This window comes from Typha latifolia, chromosome 8 (assembly GCF_019914945.1).
Source record: "Typha latifolia isolate L0001 chromosome 8, TyphaL0001v2, whole genome shotgun sequence".
NCBI lineage: Eukaryota > Viridiplantae > Streptophyta > Magnoliopsida > Poales > Typhaceae > Typha > Typha latifolia.
The window spans coordinates 8,054,546-8,071,145 of record NC_133093.1 but is presented as its reverse complement, the minus strand read 5'-3'; the positions used below and the strand labels follow the sequence as shown (position 1 = coordinate 8,071,145).

At 35.9% G+C, this 16,600-nt stretch overlaps 2 protein-coding genes across 4 annotated transcripts; one reads left to right on the top strand and one right to left on the bottom strand.

Annotated features, from left to right (window-relative positions):
* Positions 1 to 6,295: 6,295 nt before the first annotated feature.
* On the bottom strand, positions 6,296 to 8,107 carry LOC140794199 (zinc finger A20 and AN1 domain-containing stress-associated protein 8-like). 3 transcript variants are annotated; one of them, XM_073146116.1, is made up of 3 exons: positions 7,911 to 8,107; positions 7,738 to 7,798; positions 6,296 to 7,131 (listed from the first exon to the last, which is right to left on the bottom strand). In XM_073146116.1, the coding sequence occupies exon 3, from the start codon at positions 7,116 to 7,118 to the stop codon at positions 6,600 to 6,602; it is 519 nt and encodes a 172-aa protein (XP_073002217.1). In that variant the 5' UTR covers positions 7,119 to 7,131; positions 7,738 to 7,798; positions 7,911 to 8,107; the 3' UTR covers positions 6,296 to 6,599. The 3 variants fall into 3 exon arrangements, with proteins under 3 accessions (XP_073002217.1, XP_073002216.1, XP_073002214.1); XM_073146115.1 differs by having other exon boundaries at positions 7,950 to 8,088; XM_073146113.1 differs by having other exon boundaries at positions 7,906 to 8,044.
* Positions 8,108 to 11,370: 3,263 nt separating this feature from the next.
* Positions 11,371 to 14,939, top strand: LOC140793591 (chaperone protein dnaJ 6-like). The gene is made up of 8 exons (XM_073145151.1): positions 11,371 to 11,617; positions 13,099 to 13,197; positions 13,282 to 13,383; positions 13,474 to 13,533; positions 13,627 to 13,733; positions 13,878 to 13,960; positions 14,211 to 14,301; positions 14,398 to 14,939. The coding sequence occupies exons 1-8, from the start codon at positions 11,486 to 11,488 to the stop codon at positions 14,597 to 14,599; spliced, it is 876 nt and encodes a 291-aa protein (XP_073001252.1). The 5' UTR covers positions 11,371 to 11,485; the 3' UTR covers positions 14,600 to 14,939.
* The last annotated feature ends 1,661 nt before the right edge of the window (positions 14,940 to 16,600 follow it).

The following is a 16,600-nucleotide window of genomic DNA, read 5'->3' as shown; positions in this document are numbered from 1 at the left end:
AAATACAATCATTATTTTTCTCATCAAATTTGATAGACCGCAATATGCACACAGATTTATTCTAATTACTTAGACATTTTAGAAGAATGAAAAATCCAAATATGTTAACACATATTTTATAGAAAAAGTCCAAATCTATTACATAGGAAAAACACATCCGCAAATTCACCATCTTCTAATCGAAGTGAGGATAAAAAGTGAATGTTTACTTGATTTCTCCCTTTCGAGCGTTGAATGAGACTACTCATTAATTGCTGCAAATCTGGGATCCAAAGGAACCCTAGCACATGTTAGAGGATAAAAGCAATTGAGGATTGAGGACTATAGAAATGAAGGAAAGAGAAAGCAAAAAAACAAAAGGAATATGAAGTGGGACATATGTGATAGTATCATGAAGACATTGGGTTCAATGGATCAAGTCTATTTATCCTTTAATTGATTTATGCGTATCTCTTATGTAAGCCCTTAAGGTAAGTCTAATTAAATCATGTAAGGTGATACTAATATAAATCTAGTTAAGTCATATAAGTAATTAAGACAAGTCTAATTAATTCATATAAATCTTTAAGGCAAGTTTAATTAAGTTATGTAAATATATAAGACAAGTCTTAGTTCAAATCCTATAAGCTTTTAGGGCTAGTCTTAGTATGACTAATTATACTCGACATATATATATATAGGGGTTGGGATTCTTTGTTTAAAAAATTATTGAGTCTAGCTATTTTATTATTATCGCATTTACTATTTTATAGTAATCATTAAATCGTTAATATCTTTATAGAAGTAGATCATAACTATAGAACCCTTCTAAGCACCTAAATACTGGCCACCACATTTCTCCAGCAGCCACCTTACCTTACGGGCCACCCACCACTGCTCATGGTCGTCTGCCACCCTCCAATGACCACTATAATGTCGGATAATTATCGATCTGTCCAATTCTGACATTCCTCCAATGTTTTATTTTTGTCTTTATAAAACTAAAGTCATTAGAACCCTAACTTATAATGCTTCTTCTCATAAAAATATCATAATTTTCTTATGTCCAAATTGTTCTAAATCTAGTTCGTAACAATTGTTATTTCACATTTTTATTACGTAAACTAACAACTACACTTTGGTTTGGACGATACAGACCCCATTCACTTGTGTAGAATAAGAATAAGCTTATTCTAGAATAAGCTTTTTTATTCTAGTGTTGTAACTAAACAATATCTTACCTTATTCTAGTATAGTTTTTCACCATTCTCTCTCATTTTATTCCATACAACTTTTAAAAAATAATTTAATAATAATCCACAATTACTATTTTGCCTCTAGATTAGACAGCATTTAATTACACATCATCTCAACTACAATTGAAATTCTCTCTCTCCACTATCTCTTTTATTAAATATCGGTCATCTCAGCTACTATTCATGTTTTCTCTCTCATCTGTCTCTTCTTTTTAAGTATTAGTCATCTCACCTACAGTTTGAGATTTTTTTTTCGAACTAGCAAATTCTACAAAAATTAAAATAAAAAATATTAAGCAAGCACACTTTTCTCACAATGCGGGGTTATAACCTCGTAGTACACCGTAGTGCAGGTTTATAACCCCGCATTATACCACGATGCGGGCTTATATCCCTATAACCCGTAGTGCATTTTTATTTCTTTTAGTGTATGATTGTTTTATATTGAATGCATGCTTGTAATTTCGCATTACGCCAAATGCGGGTTTATAACTTTGCGTTACACCACAATACAGTCTTATAACATTATATTTGTAACAACACAGGTAGGTTTTTTTAATAAAAAAACTAATGCTTGTCGGGCACGACGCGACCGGCCACGTTGTGGCCAGCCTCGTGCCGAGCATGCCTTGCATGCTGTGGTGCGGTGGGGGTGCCACGCACCTCCACCAAGCCACTCTTCCCCACGCTGTGGCGACGCGTGGAGGTGGGATCCAGCCCACCGGCCACTCCGTCGCCGCCGCGTGAACCCGCTCTTCCTCTCTCTCCCTCTTCCCCGCATTCTCTCTCTCTCTCAAGCTCTCTCTCTCTCTCTCTCCCTCTAGTCCGCAAACAATTACCGACCGTCGGGAAGAGCCGGGCCAACTGTTCGTCGGTGAGCCTCTCTCTCTCTCCTTCTCTCTCCTTGTCTCTCCTCTCTCTCTCTCTCTCTCTCTCTTGCTCTTCCTCTTTGTTAGTTGCCATTCGAGACGCCGGAGGTTTGAGCCGCCGGCGAGAGGCTGACCGCTGAGTGGCCACGAGCGATTGTACCCCTCCCCTGCGGGCCAACCCTCTTCCCCGCTTTCTCCTTCTTCTTCTTCTTCTTCTTCTTCCTCTCCTCCTCCTTCCCTTCTTTCCTCTTAGACTGCACCCTGCAAGTGGTGTTGGGCTTGGCCCAACACCCTGCTGTGCATGGTGCTGGGCTAAGCCCAGCACTATGTATAGTTTATATATATATATATATATGTGCATTTTATTGATTTCTAATTATATCTGATTATGTTATTAATTATTCAATTAGTTTAGTTAATTTAATGTATTTAATTTGTATAAATTAAATATAATTATATCATAGTTATTAAATAATTCTAATTATATCATGTTTAGAATAACACCTGCAATATAAATTATTATTTTAATCCTAGGTAGGTAATAGTAATTATTAGGGTTATGTACGTATATTCTTACGTAATTATTTGCAGTAACTTAATTCTTATTTTCTTAATTATCAAGGAGAATAATAGGCAGATAATTATATTTTAAATACATTATTAAATAATATTATTATGGTTAATAAATAACAAAACACATATAGAAATGAAGAGTACATAATTACAACAAGAAACTATCTTTTTGCCGCGTTAATTTTAATTAATAGAAAGACTGACATATTTGTTATAAATAATTTCAGATCCCGACCCCCATGTTCAAGACCTCGTGGACTTAACTATCGAGGCTTGATCGTTATCATAGCAGCGTGAACAAGTGGTGGTTTGGTATTTGTAGTGGTGTGAGTAGTCTTATCCCCTAGACGCCTTTCTCATATTATGTTATATTATATATTATGTACATGCATGTTTTGGCCTCAAGTATGATTATATAATTTTATCTAAAGATGATTATAGTCGAGCATATTTTATCATGCATTTGATTATACTGATCTAGGATATGAGTACATTGGTGATATATATAGAAATAATTGAAGATGATTCTACTGTTGTGATTTTATACTGAGTTGATTTGTAGCATGAGTATGCATGTGATGACGATATAGTCGGAGTCTATATTGCATCATTTTTCTCTTAATTCATGTTTCACCTAAATTCTTGTTATGCATTGACTCGTTATCGTACTGGATATATGCATGTGATTTGGCATTTAGAAAGAAAGCATGAAATATGATTGATAGGATAGTTGATAGAAAGCGTGAGGATACCCAAGTAGGCGCCAGGGTTAGGGGTGCTTGGAGTGATGATTATGGTCGCTGATATGCGATATCTCGTGGCTCATGTCCGAGGTCAGTTGAGTCTGTGCGCACAGACAATCGGACACATGCCGTTCGCTAGGGCATATGTGGCGAGTTATCCTCACGAGGTTTCTATCTACTATATGGGTACCCGATCTGGATGGATGTTGATACCCTAGCGGGTAGTAGGGTATTATTATATTTGAGATACTCTTGTGGGTCGTGAAGTATGCTCTGAGCCTTCAGACATGATGTTGAGACTTGATGATGTGTTGTAACCTGTGTGAGGCCTAAGTAGGGTTATCTATATGCTGTTGACAGTTAGACTTGAGTTATTCTTAGTTCAGATGTTGTGGATAAAATTATGATGTTGCTACAGGTATATTTGATTGTCAGTAACTAACCAAATGGTCAGGTGCTACGCACGTGCCGTGTGGGCTCGTGCCATGCACGTGTTTAGGGTTTGAGTGTTACAATATTAACCCGCAATGCCTCTTTATCTAGTGCATGGTTATTTTATATAAAGAGTGTGAAGTTATTTTCCCGTAATGCATGGGTATACGAAGTATTTTAAGTCTGCATTTTTAATAAAAGATAATATTATTTTAAAGAAAATACTATTTAATACTACTACTTTAACATATACCCCTACTACTTTAACATATATATTTAAAGGTATTTTTATCATTTGGTATAAAACATCACCAAATATAATTTTATGTCATATCAAATATAATTATTACTCTTTATACTAATATTAAACTAAATATTATAATAACTTATATTAGTATTAGCCCTCTTCTTCTGGTATTAAAAATTAAAATACTTATTCCACTCTTATTCTACAAGTGAAAGGAGACTAAAAGAATTACTTTTAAGTTAAAAATATATTAAAGTTTTGTGCAATTAAAAGAGAGAAGCTCAGTAACCAAGTTAAACTAATGGAGTCTAAGTGCAATCCCCATTCCGGTATTTCACCTCAATTGCAAATTATGTTGTAGAGACATGCAACTGAATTTGAAGCAGACATTCCAAGGTTGGATAGAACTGTTCAGCGAAAATAGAAGCAAAAGAGAGCCACTAATAGGTGCCTTGATATCACAGGGCAAAACTAGGAGCAATGAGCTACAAGAACTCAAAAGGAGAAATTAAAACCATGACAATTTGAGAAGAATATATTTACTCTCCGAGATTGTATCGTCAAACATAATAATCCCCACGGGCAAATGAAAGAGAATGTATCAACTTGCCAAGATAAAGATCTAAATGAAGGAGTTCAGCAATCATTAATGACATTACACAGCATGTGAACATTCAGGGCCTAGCAACTAGAAAAATTCATCTTTTATATATACGGCTAACCACATTGATAATATCTTCTATAAGCATCGATAAGAGAACAAAATAACAAAAAAATTTACATAAATAAAATGAAAGGATGAGAAGATGTTCAACTTCCAAAAGATCTACAGAATGCAGCTTATTGAGACACATTTAAATAAACTTGTACACTTAAAGCAGCATGTTGAGTTACAGATGCAACACCTAATACTTCTTCCTGCAGCAACCATCATTCAACTTCAAGCAAGATAAATATTCAGAAGCTATGAATAACTCTCAGCACAGATCCATCTTTTGTATCAACAAATAAAAGCAATGAGAACCAAAAACACCCAGAAACACCTAAAGTCTACAAACATCATGAAATTCCACCACCCTAAGTCCAAAATTGCAGACCTGTTACACCCACATCAGACCATATATTCTTATGTCCTGATTCCATCACCCTATTCTCTCAGCACAGATCCATCTTTTTCCTGCTACATGACTGAACCCTTGCTTCACTACAAGTAAATTCTTACGTCCTTCCAGACCATTCCAGACCATTCCAGACCACATATTTATCAGTTCTTATAAACAAGTAGTAGTCATACAATCCTCAACTATCAGCAAGTCCCTGAAAATAATATTTAGTAGCACAGCCCAAGTTCACATACACAAACCATGAAAGCAATTCTAGACAAGAAATTATACATCTATACATATCTAATGAAAAAAAATGCCCTAGCATAATACATAGAAAATGCACATCCTAAATAAGAGCGAGTTATACAAAAGAATAACTAAGAGTTAGGATTCTGTCGCTGCAGTCCTTAAATGCCCAAAAAAAGACACATCACAAGATTCCTAAATAGAGCATCAACAAAAGCAACAGAAAATGACTTAATGGCAAACTGAAATAATAAGATATCTAATCAAGTTATATTGAGTAAAGTTACAGCCATCTATGTAGAGACCAAAACTATGGCACAAGTTCCTCATCTCCCGTCGAGTAAGTTGTTTAGACAATCTCGAGCTAAATATGAGTTGTTCATGAAGAACAGGTTTAAGTCACAACCCTACTTAGATGCACTTCTTCATTCCTTGCAATTCTTCAGTAACCATGCTATTTGAGAAAATATGAAATGCAAAAGAAAACTGAAGAGAGGACACCAACAAAAGAAATATACATCGTGTGAACAAGAAACCTCAGACAAGCAAACATTTACAAGATTAATTCACCACGGAGAGCAAGCACAGTGTCCTAACATTCATGGATTTGATCAACGGAATGCAGATGTCACACAGGACATTCAAGCATTGTCACTACCAAACACGCACCAGATAAGAAATGAATGTCAAGAATGCTTCAGGATGTCAAATGGAACATCAAATGTACAACTATTACTAGCATAAAAGACATACGGTAACAAGTAGCAAATGCACTGTAATGTTACACATTTGCACCATTCCTCCATGCACCATGCGTTAAATGGCCACCAAACATAAGATGAGATTTCATGTACTATCACTTTACTACTGCTGAAATGTAACATGCCAAACATAACATTAGATTACAAAGCTAGCCAAATAATAACCCATATTAGACTCCATAAACCAGCGGAAGCGAAAGCTCACACACAAGTACAACATGCAAACCTTTTAAAATCAACAAGATAGAGTTCTTGAGGCTGCAAGATGCTCCAAGCATCACATACCCAGCCACTTAGGATGACAACGGACACTGCCAAGCAGCCAAAAGGCATGGATAGACTAGAGAAGCATCAAATGAGAAATCATAATCCTTGTTTCCCAGCTCCCTAGATCTTGTCAAGCTTTTCAGCCTTCACAACAGGATTTGCTTTGGCAATGGCATCCTTGGCAGCTGTTCGATAATCAAATGGGCAGTCGTGCTTGTCAGAATAACGGTGGGTAGCACAGAAGAGGTTCCCACACCGGCAGTTGAACCCTGTCAGTCCCACGCGCTTCCTGCAAGTATTGCACCTCCTTGGTCCATCCTTGATGTTGACATTGGTAAGACCACCCTCACTTGAGCCCACAACAACAGCCAACTCTGCAGCTACAGTCTTTTGTTCGACCAGAGCAACAGCTATATCTGCATTACCAGGAACCACTGGTTCCTTTCCATTACTGTTGCCGTTCACTATGCTGTCAATGGAGGATGCCGCCAGCATAGCCTGCTCCTGCTTCAAGACCATCTCCTTATGGCACTTGGAACACATGTTCATCGTTGCAGCGCTGCCAAAGAAGCCACAATTGTTTATGCAAAGAATCGGTCCTTCAGGGGCTTGGCATCCGGTCTCCTCCTTGTGCTCCATGCTTCCAACTACCCTATAGTACAACACACCAATGTCGTTGAATCAAAAACAAAAACAAAAAAGGAACCAGCTCTCCAGTGAATATGACAGACTTCAATCATACTATAAATTCAGCATGAGCCTGCATAACAAACAAACTAGAAATTCGATACATATCACCACTAGAAACAGCCAACTCCATGTAGTTATGGAATATGTGTTCAAATTCATGTATATTCCGAATCTGAAAACGTTTGTCTCTCTCGAACAGATGGTAGGTAAGAATCTCCCAATTAAGCAAAGAAAAGAACAGGAAATAGGGACTCTATATTAAAATTTGCAACCTTTCTCTATGAACCTGCAACCTCCGATAACGTAAACATAATTTTAGGTTAGATTCAAGAAGACAGCATACCTATCAAATATTTACCAAACTATCTACACCAATTAAACATAAGGAAAAGAGGAAAGAATGGAAATTTCTACTGAATTTCCCATCTTTATCGCATAAAACGCACCACGAAGGAGCACAACATCCAAAACGATCAGAACTAAAAACGAAGGGGACGAACGAAACCCTAACAAGAGAGGATCCGAAGCCCTAATCGAAAACCCAATAAAATCACGAAACCTAGCAGACCTGCTTAAAAAGGCTCGGCCTTTCTCACGATTTCCCTGCGGTGATCTCCTCCCGACGATTCCTGCAATACGAAAGAGGAGAAAGAAGAAGAATAAGAAAGAATCAAATCTACCGGCCAATATCGAGTTCGATTCACTTCGCAAAATAGATACAAGGAATCACAGAAACCTAACAGCAATAAAATCGAATATGGCGAGCTTAGAAGCCCTAACCCTAGCGGAGACAGAAGGGTCGCCTCGGAATCGCGAGACTGATCGAATGAAATGATCGAGAGTCGCGAGGGGTCGAACATAAAAAAGGCGACCGAGAGAAGAGGAGAGAGAAAGATGTCGGAAATGACAATACTGCCATAGACAAGACGCCTATTTTCTCTGCCATTTTAATAGAGTTGCATACCTTATTACATGCGGGAAGCAGTATCCACCGTCCATCTGTTGATGATCTAGTGAATGGACGGTCAAAATCCTAGTACGCAAACAAACTTTTATGCGTACAATCATATAGTAACTTCTGAGGCTGCGCCACCGAATAATGCTATGGCATGGGGTGTTTCATATTTGCACCAAAAAGTTTCTAAATTTTGATAATAATAAGATTCGGCTTTTAAATCGAATTATATACACAAAAGCCAAATTTACTATTTTAAAATTTTTATTAAGAGATTTTTTACTGAGAGGGCCCCACAAGCACTTTAACAAATAGTTGAGAAACAGTTGTTAAGAAACATTTCTCGTTCTGACCCCTCTCATTCTTGGTATTTTCGTCAGACTCCCTACTATAATTTTTGAGTAATTGCCCTTTATAGTAATATTCTAGGTAAGGGTATAAAGGTGCAGTGTACTATTTTAGTGCCCTTTCAATACATTGACTAAATAATTATATATGATATGTAATATATACTAAAAATGAAGTAGTACACTGTACCAAAATATAAGTAACATGATCGCAATTTATAACCATATAAAATAACATGATTAAAATTATTACTATCATAACATCAATTTCATAACTATGAACCAATTTTCCCAAATGGAGGATGAAATCGCAAATCTTATCTACCTCTAATTCAAGCTATCGTGACTCGATTTCGAACGCATGATTAATCATATATCCTAATAGTCTTGAGATACACCAAGTCTTCATAAAATAACTATCCAACTCACAATATAAACTCAATTTATTTAGTAGCTCCGATTCAAAAACTCACAAAGACGTAGGAATGCCCAAATTATATAACCAATGTCTTCCTAATAAAACTTAGGCAATATATAGATTTTTTTCAATATAAATTTAATATAGCTTAAGGTAGAAATGCTAAATCTTAAGTAGTTCCTGGGTTCACCATGCTCATTCGCCACATTGATTAGTATTTAAAATAATGTCTGAACTAGTTTTCACATACTATGACACACTTGACCACCAGAAAGTTCAACTCACATCAATATCACCTAAAGGGTGTGGCATCAAGTGGTACAAATTGATAGAGCTGACTTAACCATTTGAGTTTTTGCAAGATTTTATTAATGTGATTTGTGCTCAGTTTAGTTCGACCTTGTACAATGACTTTCAAGACATGTTGACTAAGCTAACTCAATCAACAACAGTTTGAGCTTATTGGAAAGAGTTCAAACGAATTTACAACCGGATCACTAACTGATCAAACTCGGCCCTAAAGGGTACCTTTATTAGTGGGCTTAGGCCTGATCTTTAGGCGTAGGTCAAGACCTTGAGACTCACTACTTTTGAGAAGGCCTTCTAATTGGTAGTTCTGATAGAGTTCAAGTTAAATCAGCTATCTAGCCTACTCAAGTTATATTCCTAGGTGTGCTCGAAGATAATAAACCTAAGTCCACTAATTGGCACAATCGACTATACAAGTACAATGACGTGAAGGATTAGCGGTCTAATCATCTTAAAGACAATGTGTAAGAAGTATGGTAGATTAATATGATCCGACTACGTAGGTTAAGTCAGTTGAGTCAAGTCAATTCTAATTGAGTTAGTTAGATTTGCTTATTACTTTAAATTTCAAATAAAGTGAATGTAAGCCCAAGGTGAATCGGATCCGATCCGTTATGATTTTACTCCTATAAATAGGAGTGATCATGGGATAATTATGATGTGTGGAATAATTATTGAGTTTAGATAATTTTATTATTTGCTTTTATCTTTTATTATAGTTGTTAGATCGTTCTTATTTTTGTATGAGTTTATCATAAACCTAGATCCATTTAAAGCGCACTCATTTTCTCCTATGAGCCACTCTACGACCGTCCGCTATTCTCCGACGATCACTACAATGTCGAATATTTATCAATTTGTCCATATTTAAACTTATCATTTTTAACTTTTCACTCCAATCTCAAATTCATGTGAAACTAAAACCTTCTGTATTCATAATGTTTTTACATCCAAATCAGTCTAAATCTAATTCGTATCAAAGAAGCATCAACTTTAAAATATTAAGCTTCTCCAACACCTAGAGCAAATGACGACATTAACAAGTTTGGGTGAGATAACAAGCATGCCACCCTAAATTACTACCAAATGTACTACCATAGCGAGAAGAATGAGAAGAAACAGCAAAAAGTGAAAGAGAATAGTGAAGAAGACCATACCTATCACTTGCCATTGTTGCTTGCTTTTGCTGCTCGAGAGAGGAGGATATGGAGAAGATGAGAAGGCGATAGGCGATAGAGTGGACCACCAAGACCGCCATTACGGCTCGTCCCTTTCCCCCTTTAGTAGGCTGCAAACTTGCTTTATAGGGGGTGGCATGGTGCGCTCCCATGCCATAGCGATTGCCTGGAATGTCTTTTAAAGCACTATATTTAACATAACATTTTTGTTTTAATATTTTTTAGCGATTAGTTTATAAATTATTTTAACTTAATCTAACCTGTCATATAAAAGTACAAGCAACAATAGAATGGTTCAATCTGAATGTCTTAAATCACAAATGAGGCAAAAGATTACTCATATAATATTCACATGTAGGGATTTCAAAGTAATCAGGCTCTGACTTGTAATTAGAACAAGCCAAGCTTAATCAATTTAATCAGGCTCAAATTTAATTTTAACTAAGCTTAAACACAAGCCAATTAATCAAACTTAACTCGATAAGACTGTCCCAGAACCAATAAATAATTAATTATATTATAAATAAGATTCAATATAGTTTTATATTTTATTTGATTATATAAAGTATAAACCACCCAAGATTCAATTGAAGTTTTATTTGAGCTTGATTTAGACTTGATTTGAAATATATTTGTATTTGCTTATCAAAATGGGCTCGAATCGAAATCAATTACACCCCTATTCTCATATCAATTTCAATTTTGATAGATCAATATTTTTTATTCAGTAATATAAGTGATACTAAGTTATAATTGATCAAAGATATAATTTAGCCTCTATTTTTGCCCCTCCCTCTTCATAGGAAGTGCTAAGATACAATCCTAATTCACATCATAATAATTAGATTCTTTAGTTTGTTGTGATTCCAAATTTTCTGAGTCTATTAGAATTAGCAAAATATAAAAATTAATTTCCATGTACAATAATTCAATAAAAAAAAGGAGAAAATAGTTGGAGCAAAGGAAGCCAAATCGAGCGCGGGAGATAAAAAGAAAGGAAGAAAAGAAAAGGCGGGAAATTTAGCTTTCGTTTTCTCTGCCCTTATAAATAACGAAGCCGTTTTTTCTTTTCCTTTTAACCCATACTAGTCTTTTCATCTATTGACGAAATGGGTAGGAAGAAGAAAACTAGGGTTTCCCACGGCGACGTTGACGGCGAGGACGCCGGAGGAATCCCGGACACTGCCGGCGCTTCCGGCGTTCAGTCTTCCTCCGCCGTTCATGGCAAAAGCTTGTACGAGGTAATTCGACTCGAAGCCCTTGATTTTCTTCGAATTGTTTGAGGATTTGGGGATTACTCTTTTTTCCGTGGACGTCTCGAATTAGGGCATCCTCGACTATTTTGAGCCCTACATTTTTTTATGTGTAGCGGTTAATTTTACCGGAAGGTTGGTGCGGGGTGGCAAATTTCTATGTTCGATCTGTGTAATGCTCCAAATCTGTTAAAATGCTGGATAATTTTTCTTTATCAAATAGTTGGTGGGAGGGTGTGTTTTCGGTGTTAATTAGGTTAAAGTGCACAATAGATGTGAGAATTAATGGGTGTCGATGCTTCTATGCTTCTGTTTTGCTTAGCTCGTGTTGATTTGGTTTAGAAAGGTTGAAGCTTTATGGAAGGATGGTTTAAAGTTTGTAGTTTTTAGTACAGTATAATCTGGGATTGAAGTTTAATAGTTTCGTTATCTGAGAAGTTATCTTACCATTATGTATGCTGGTAAGCCAGATAGTTCAATGCTAACAAGGTTCTATTCTTGGGTATTCACAATTGGTGACTTCCCGTTCTAAAAGCACCTTGGGCTTCTGCTACCTTCCAGTCCTCCTTTCCACAAATCTTACCAAAATTGACATATGTTACTTCTGGTTCCTCATCTTTATGTGGAAGTTAAGTGAACTTCTAACAAATTAATCTGTGTCGTATTTATCTTAATTGCCTTTCACATTGTTGCATAGCATCCATCTGTTTGTTTTCATTTGTTAAACAAGATTATCCCTGGAAAACCTTGCTTTTTTTAGAGTTATCTTACAACAACCCTATAGCAATATGTTATGCTTAGTTGCTCGTGTTTTGTGGTGGGAGGGACCTGTTTGCTGTTTGTTAATTGTTATAGAAAAGAGTAAAGTAGGAAATTGGAATATTCAGATAGGTGTTATGTCATAGCACTTACTTCTGTCTGCATTAAAGAAATCTAGGGCATGCAGTTATCGTTTGTACCAATTCTTCAGCCTTATCTATTTTATTTCTTGGGCAGTCTTGCTATTTGGTAAACTGTTCAAACTCCTACTTTGCAGGATATATACTCATTCTCTTTGATCTAAATTGACTTGTTAATTGTTACACTTAAACTCCATCTGATTAGATGATAAGGTTGCAAACTTGAAGTAAAGCCTCAATAAGGCTTACTCCAGCCAACCAGAAAGTACTTTTTGGTCATAGGGTAGGAGTTATTCCACAATCTCTCTCTCTCTCTCACACACACACACAACTTTTTTCCATTCCTTCATAGGTACTGCATTTGCAATGTAAAGGAACTGGAATTAACCTAAAGAACAATGATGCTTTCCCTATATGGAGTGGTCATTTAAAGTTTATTTTATTTCATTTTAAGAAATCTCAATTAGAGTCAAGAAAGTTGGGTAGCGTATGTTACATTTTTCCCTCCAATAACACTAGAGAACTTATGCCTTCTTTTTAGCATTTAGAAGCTGTTTAACTATTCTGCAGATCCTAGGTGTAGAGCAAACAGCATCTCAACAGGAAATAAAGAAAGCATACTACAAGTTGGCTTTGCGTCTTCACCCAGATAAGAATCCTGGCGATGAGGTTGCACTTTTTATCACTTATCTCTCATTTTTATCTCAGGAAGGTCCTCTAAATAGTATTGAGCTAAATTTTATTTGGCATCAGGAAGCCAAGGAGAAATTCCAGCTGTTGCAAAAGGTGATATCAGTTCTTGGGGATGAGGAGAAAAGGGCTGTGTATGATCAAACTGGTTGTACGGATGATGACGTATGTGCTTTTAAAAATATTATTATTTATTTCATATGGGCTGATTAAAGGTCATACTCTGTTTCAATAATTGTTATGTTTTTTTTTTAGGCATTGGTTGGAGAAGCTGCAGAAAACCTTCAAGAGTTTTTCAGATCAGTGTATAGAAGAGTATGTCCCTTGATATCAGAGAAATCAATATTTTCTCAACTGTGACCTTAATTTTTCTCGTCATTTGGAGAAATATTTCTTTATCATCTATAGGTTACTGAGGCTGATATTGAGGAATTTGAAGCTAACTACAGAGGGTCAGATTCTGAGAAGAAGGATCTGAAAGATCTCTACATAAAATTTAAGGGCAATATGAACAGGTATATCATATTAGGTGAAAGAATAGCCGATATTAAGTTCAGTGATCTGATCAGCGGGAGAATATAATATGGGCGATGATACAAGCGAGGTATTCTTCACATATGCAATTTCTTTGACCTTTAACTTCTTTTTTCCAATTCCAGTCTCTTCTGTTCAATGATCTGCTCTGAACCAAAGCTAGATTCACACCGCTTCAAGGATGTCATTGATGAAGCAATAGCTGAAGGTACATCATTTTGTCATTATAAATGTTGCTATTATCATTGATCGTCTTATTTGGGCATTTTCTTCTAAATTATCCCATATGTGCACTTTCTTTGCAACTATCTCATATGTACATGTACCCCTTTTTCATTTCTTCTTGGGTTCGATAGCTTGGTAGTTAATATTATTAGAGAGGTGCTGGAAATTTTCTTTAAACACTTCAGCAGTTGGATGCAAATGTAATTGTAGCTATTTGTCTTTCTTTTTTCTAGGAGAGCTGAAGACGACAAAAGCTTACGAAAAATGGGCGAAGCAAGTTTCTCAGACAGAGCCACCTACCAATCCTCTAAAGAGGCGGGTGAAGTGAGTGTTTTCATCTAAAACAGTGTCCACCATTCATGCAACCTTTTCTGTGAGTAATGAAAATACATGCTTTTTTCATGATATCTTAATTTGTAGGTCAAAGAAGAAAAATGAAACAGATCTGGTTTTAGCCATCACACAGCGCAGGAACCAGAGAAAAGACCAGTTTGGTTCCCTCCTCTCCTCCATTATGGCAAAGTGTGATCCAAATGCTTCCCCAGAACCCACAGAAGAAGAGTTTGAGAAAGCACGGCAAAGGCTTGAAAGCAACAAGCAGCCCAAAAGGCGGAAAAGATAGGATATCAACATCTCGTAGTACCAGGATACCATCAATGAGCAGGGGATGGGAGCTGAAGTTAATTAGTTCTAATTATCCATGCTGGTTACCTTGAAGTTTCTTCTCCAGATCTAGTCTTCCAAGAAGGTTACAATGGCTTTGTGATCATAAGAACGTTAGAAATCAGAGAGCTCCTGTTTTCTTTCCTTTTTTTGTTTGTTTGTTTTGGTGATGATTTTGATAGTGATACTTGATAGTTGGCTATTGGAGATTATTCCAAATGCTTTTCTCTACTTCCTCGCCCAACGAACCTGGGATTATGTGCATTAAATAAGAGTTTCCTTCTTTTTTGTGAGTAGCATCCAACAGGCCTAACTATTAGTATTAGTAGTTGAGGTTCTAGTTTTCATTTTTGCATACATATGAGTAGGGCTGTCAAAATAATCAAGCTTGGCTCAAAAAAAAAAGTTTTGAGCTGAGCTTGGTTTTTAAAATAGGTTCCAAATAACTTTGAGCCAAGCTTGATTAAGAGCTGGCTTAATCAAGTAGGCTCAATTAGGCTTAAAATAATCATATATATATATATATATATATATATGTATAATATGAGTAATATTTTTCATATTATATTATACTTTTGTTATATTTTAAATTACTTAAGTAGAATTCTATTGTATTTTTTTAAATACATGAATATTTTTATTAATATATTTAAACTAATCTTAATTTAATTTAAGTTTGATAAGGCTTGAAACTTGGTTTGAATTAATTAAGGTACAAATTTGAATTAATTAAGATTTAAAATTACTTATTGATCGGCTCATTTAGACTTAAGCTTAACTCAAACTCAAAATTAACTTAAAATTAGTTCGAATTGAAATAATTCTAATTCAAGTCTAATCATAAATCTAGATTCAAATTATTTTCAATTCTAAGCTTGATCGGTTACACCGCATGAGAAGAATTTTCCTGGGATGATGAATCACATTGAGTGTGTTGTGACTTGAGTTGATTCGTTATGACCATTTTTTTATAGCAATTTCATATATAAGTGCTTGTAAGCAGAATGAAGTAACCACACCGGGAATTCAGAGATTGCAACATATTCACCAAGAACAAATTAATCAATTAATCATTCAACAGTGTTTGCTACAACCCTTGTATATATGGGCCTATAACCTCACTCTTACTTTCTTAATACAAATTAGGGTTTCGACGACAGGGGTGATCGCAAAAGAAGCACTAACAGGGCTAACAGCTGGTGCATCTGTAGCTAGCACCACAGTGGCTGAGGTGGTAGCGATAAGGACCGCACAAGCAATCTTCTTCATCTCCATCGACATTGAATTGTAAGATTAGACCGTCGAAGCCTGCCTTGATTTTTATTTTTAGAATTTTGATTGATATTTAATTTCTCAATCAATCTTTTTATTTGTTTTTTTTTTTTACAAATACAAGCTTGAGAGGAGGAGGGAGCCGGGAGACGGTGATTTATAGGAGGGGTTTGGGGAGGTGGATGTCATTGTTGACGGTTGGTGATTAGTGGATGACAAGAAATTTGGGAATTTTGTTTATGGTTCTAATTAAGTTAAGTTGTTTTAGGGTTTTAATTCTAGTGCTTAATCATTAAAACCTCTGCGAGGTCTACGTGCATGCATGTGAATGAGAATTGGACGGCAACGTGATGACCGGGTCCACTATTCCACGTGGCAGCATGAGTTTGGTTTGCATGGGGAAGCCAAAAGTGAGCCATAGTTAGATGAAACCACGTGTATTGATATGAGTGGTGAGAAAATTTATTTTCTTGATTTGCTGCTATGAGCGTTGAACTAATTACAATGAAATATGGAATTTTTGAGTATCTAAGTCTACCAATTTTTTACTTTATAACATGTTTAATGTTGGTAATTTCATGTATTTAACATAAATTTTTTTATTAACTTTGAGCTAAATTTTAAGTGGGGCCCACACATTATTAATGATAGTTTAATGGTGGAATTAATTTAGCTCAAAGAGTACTTT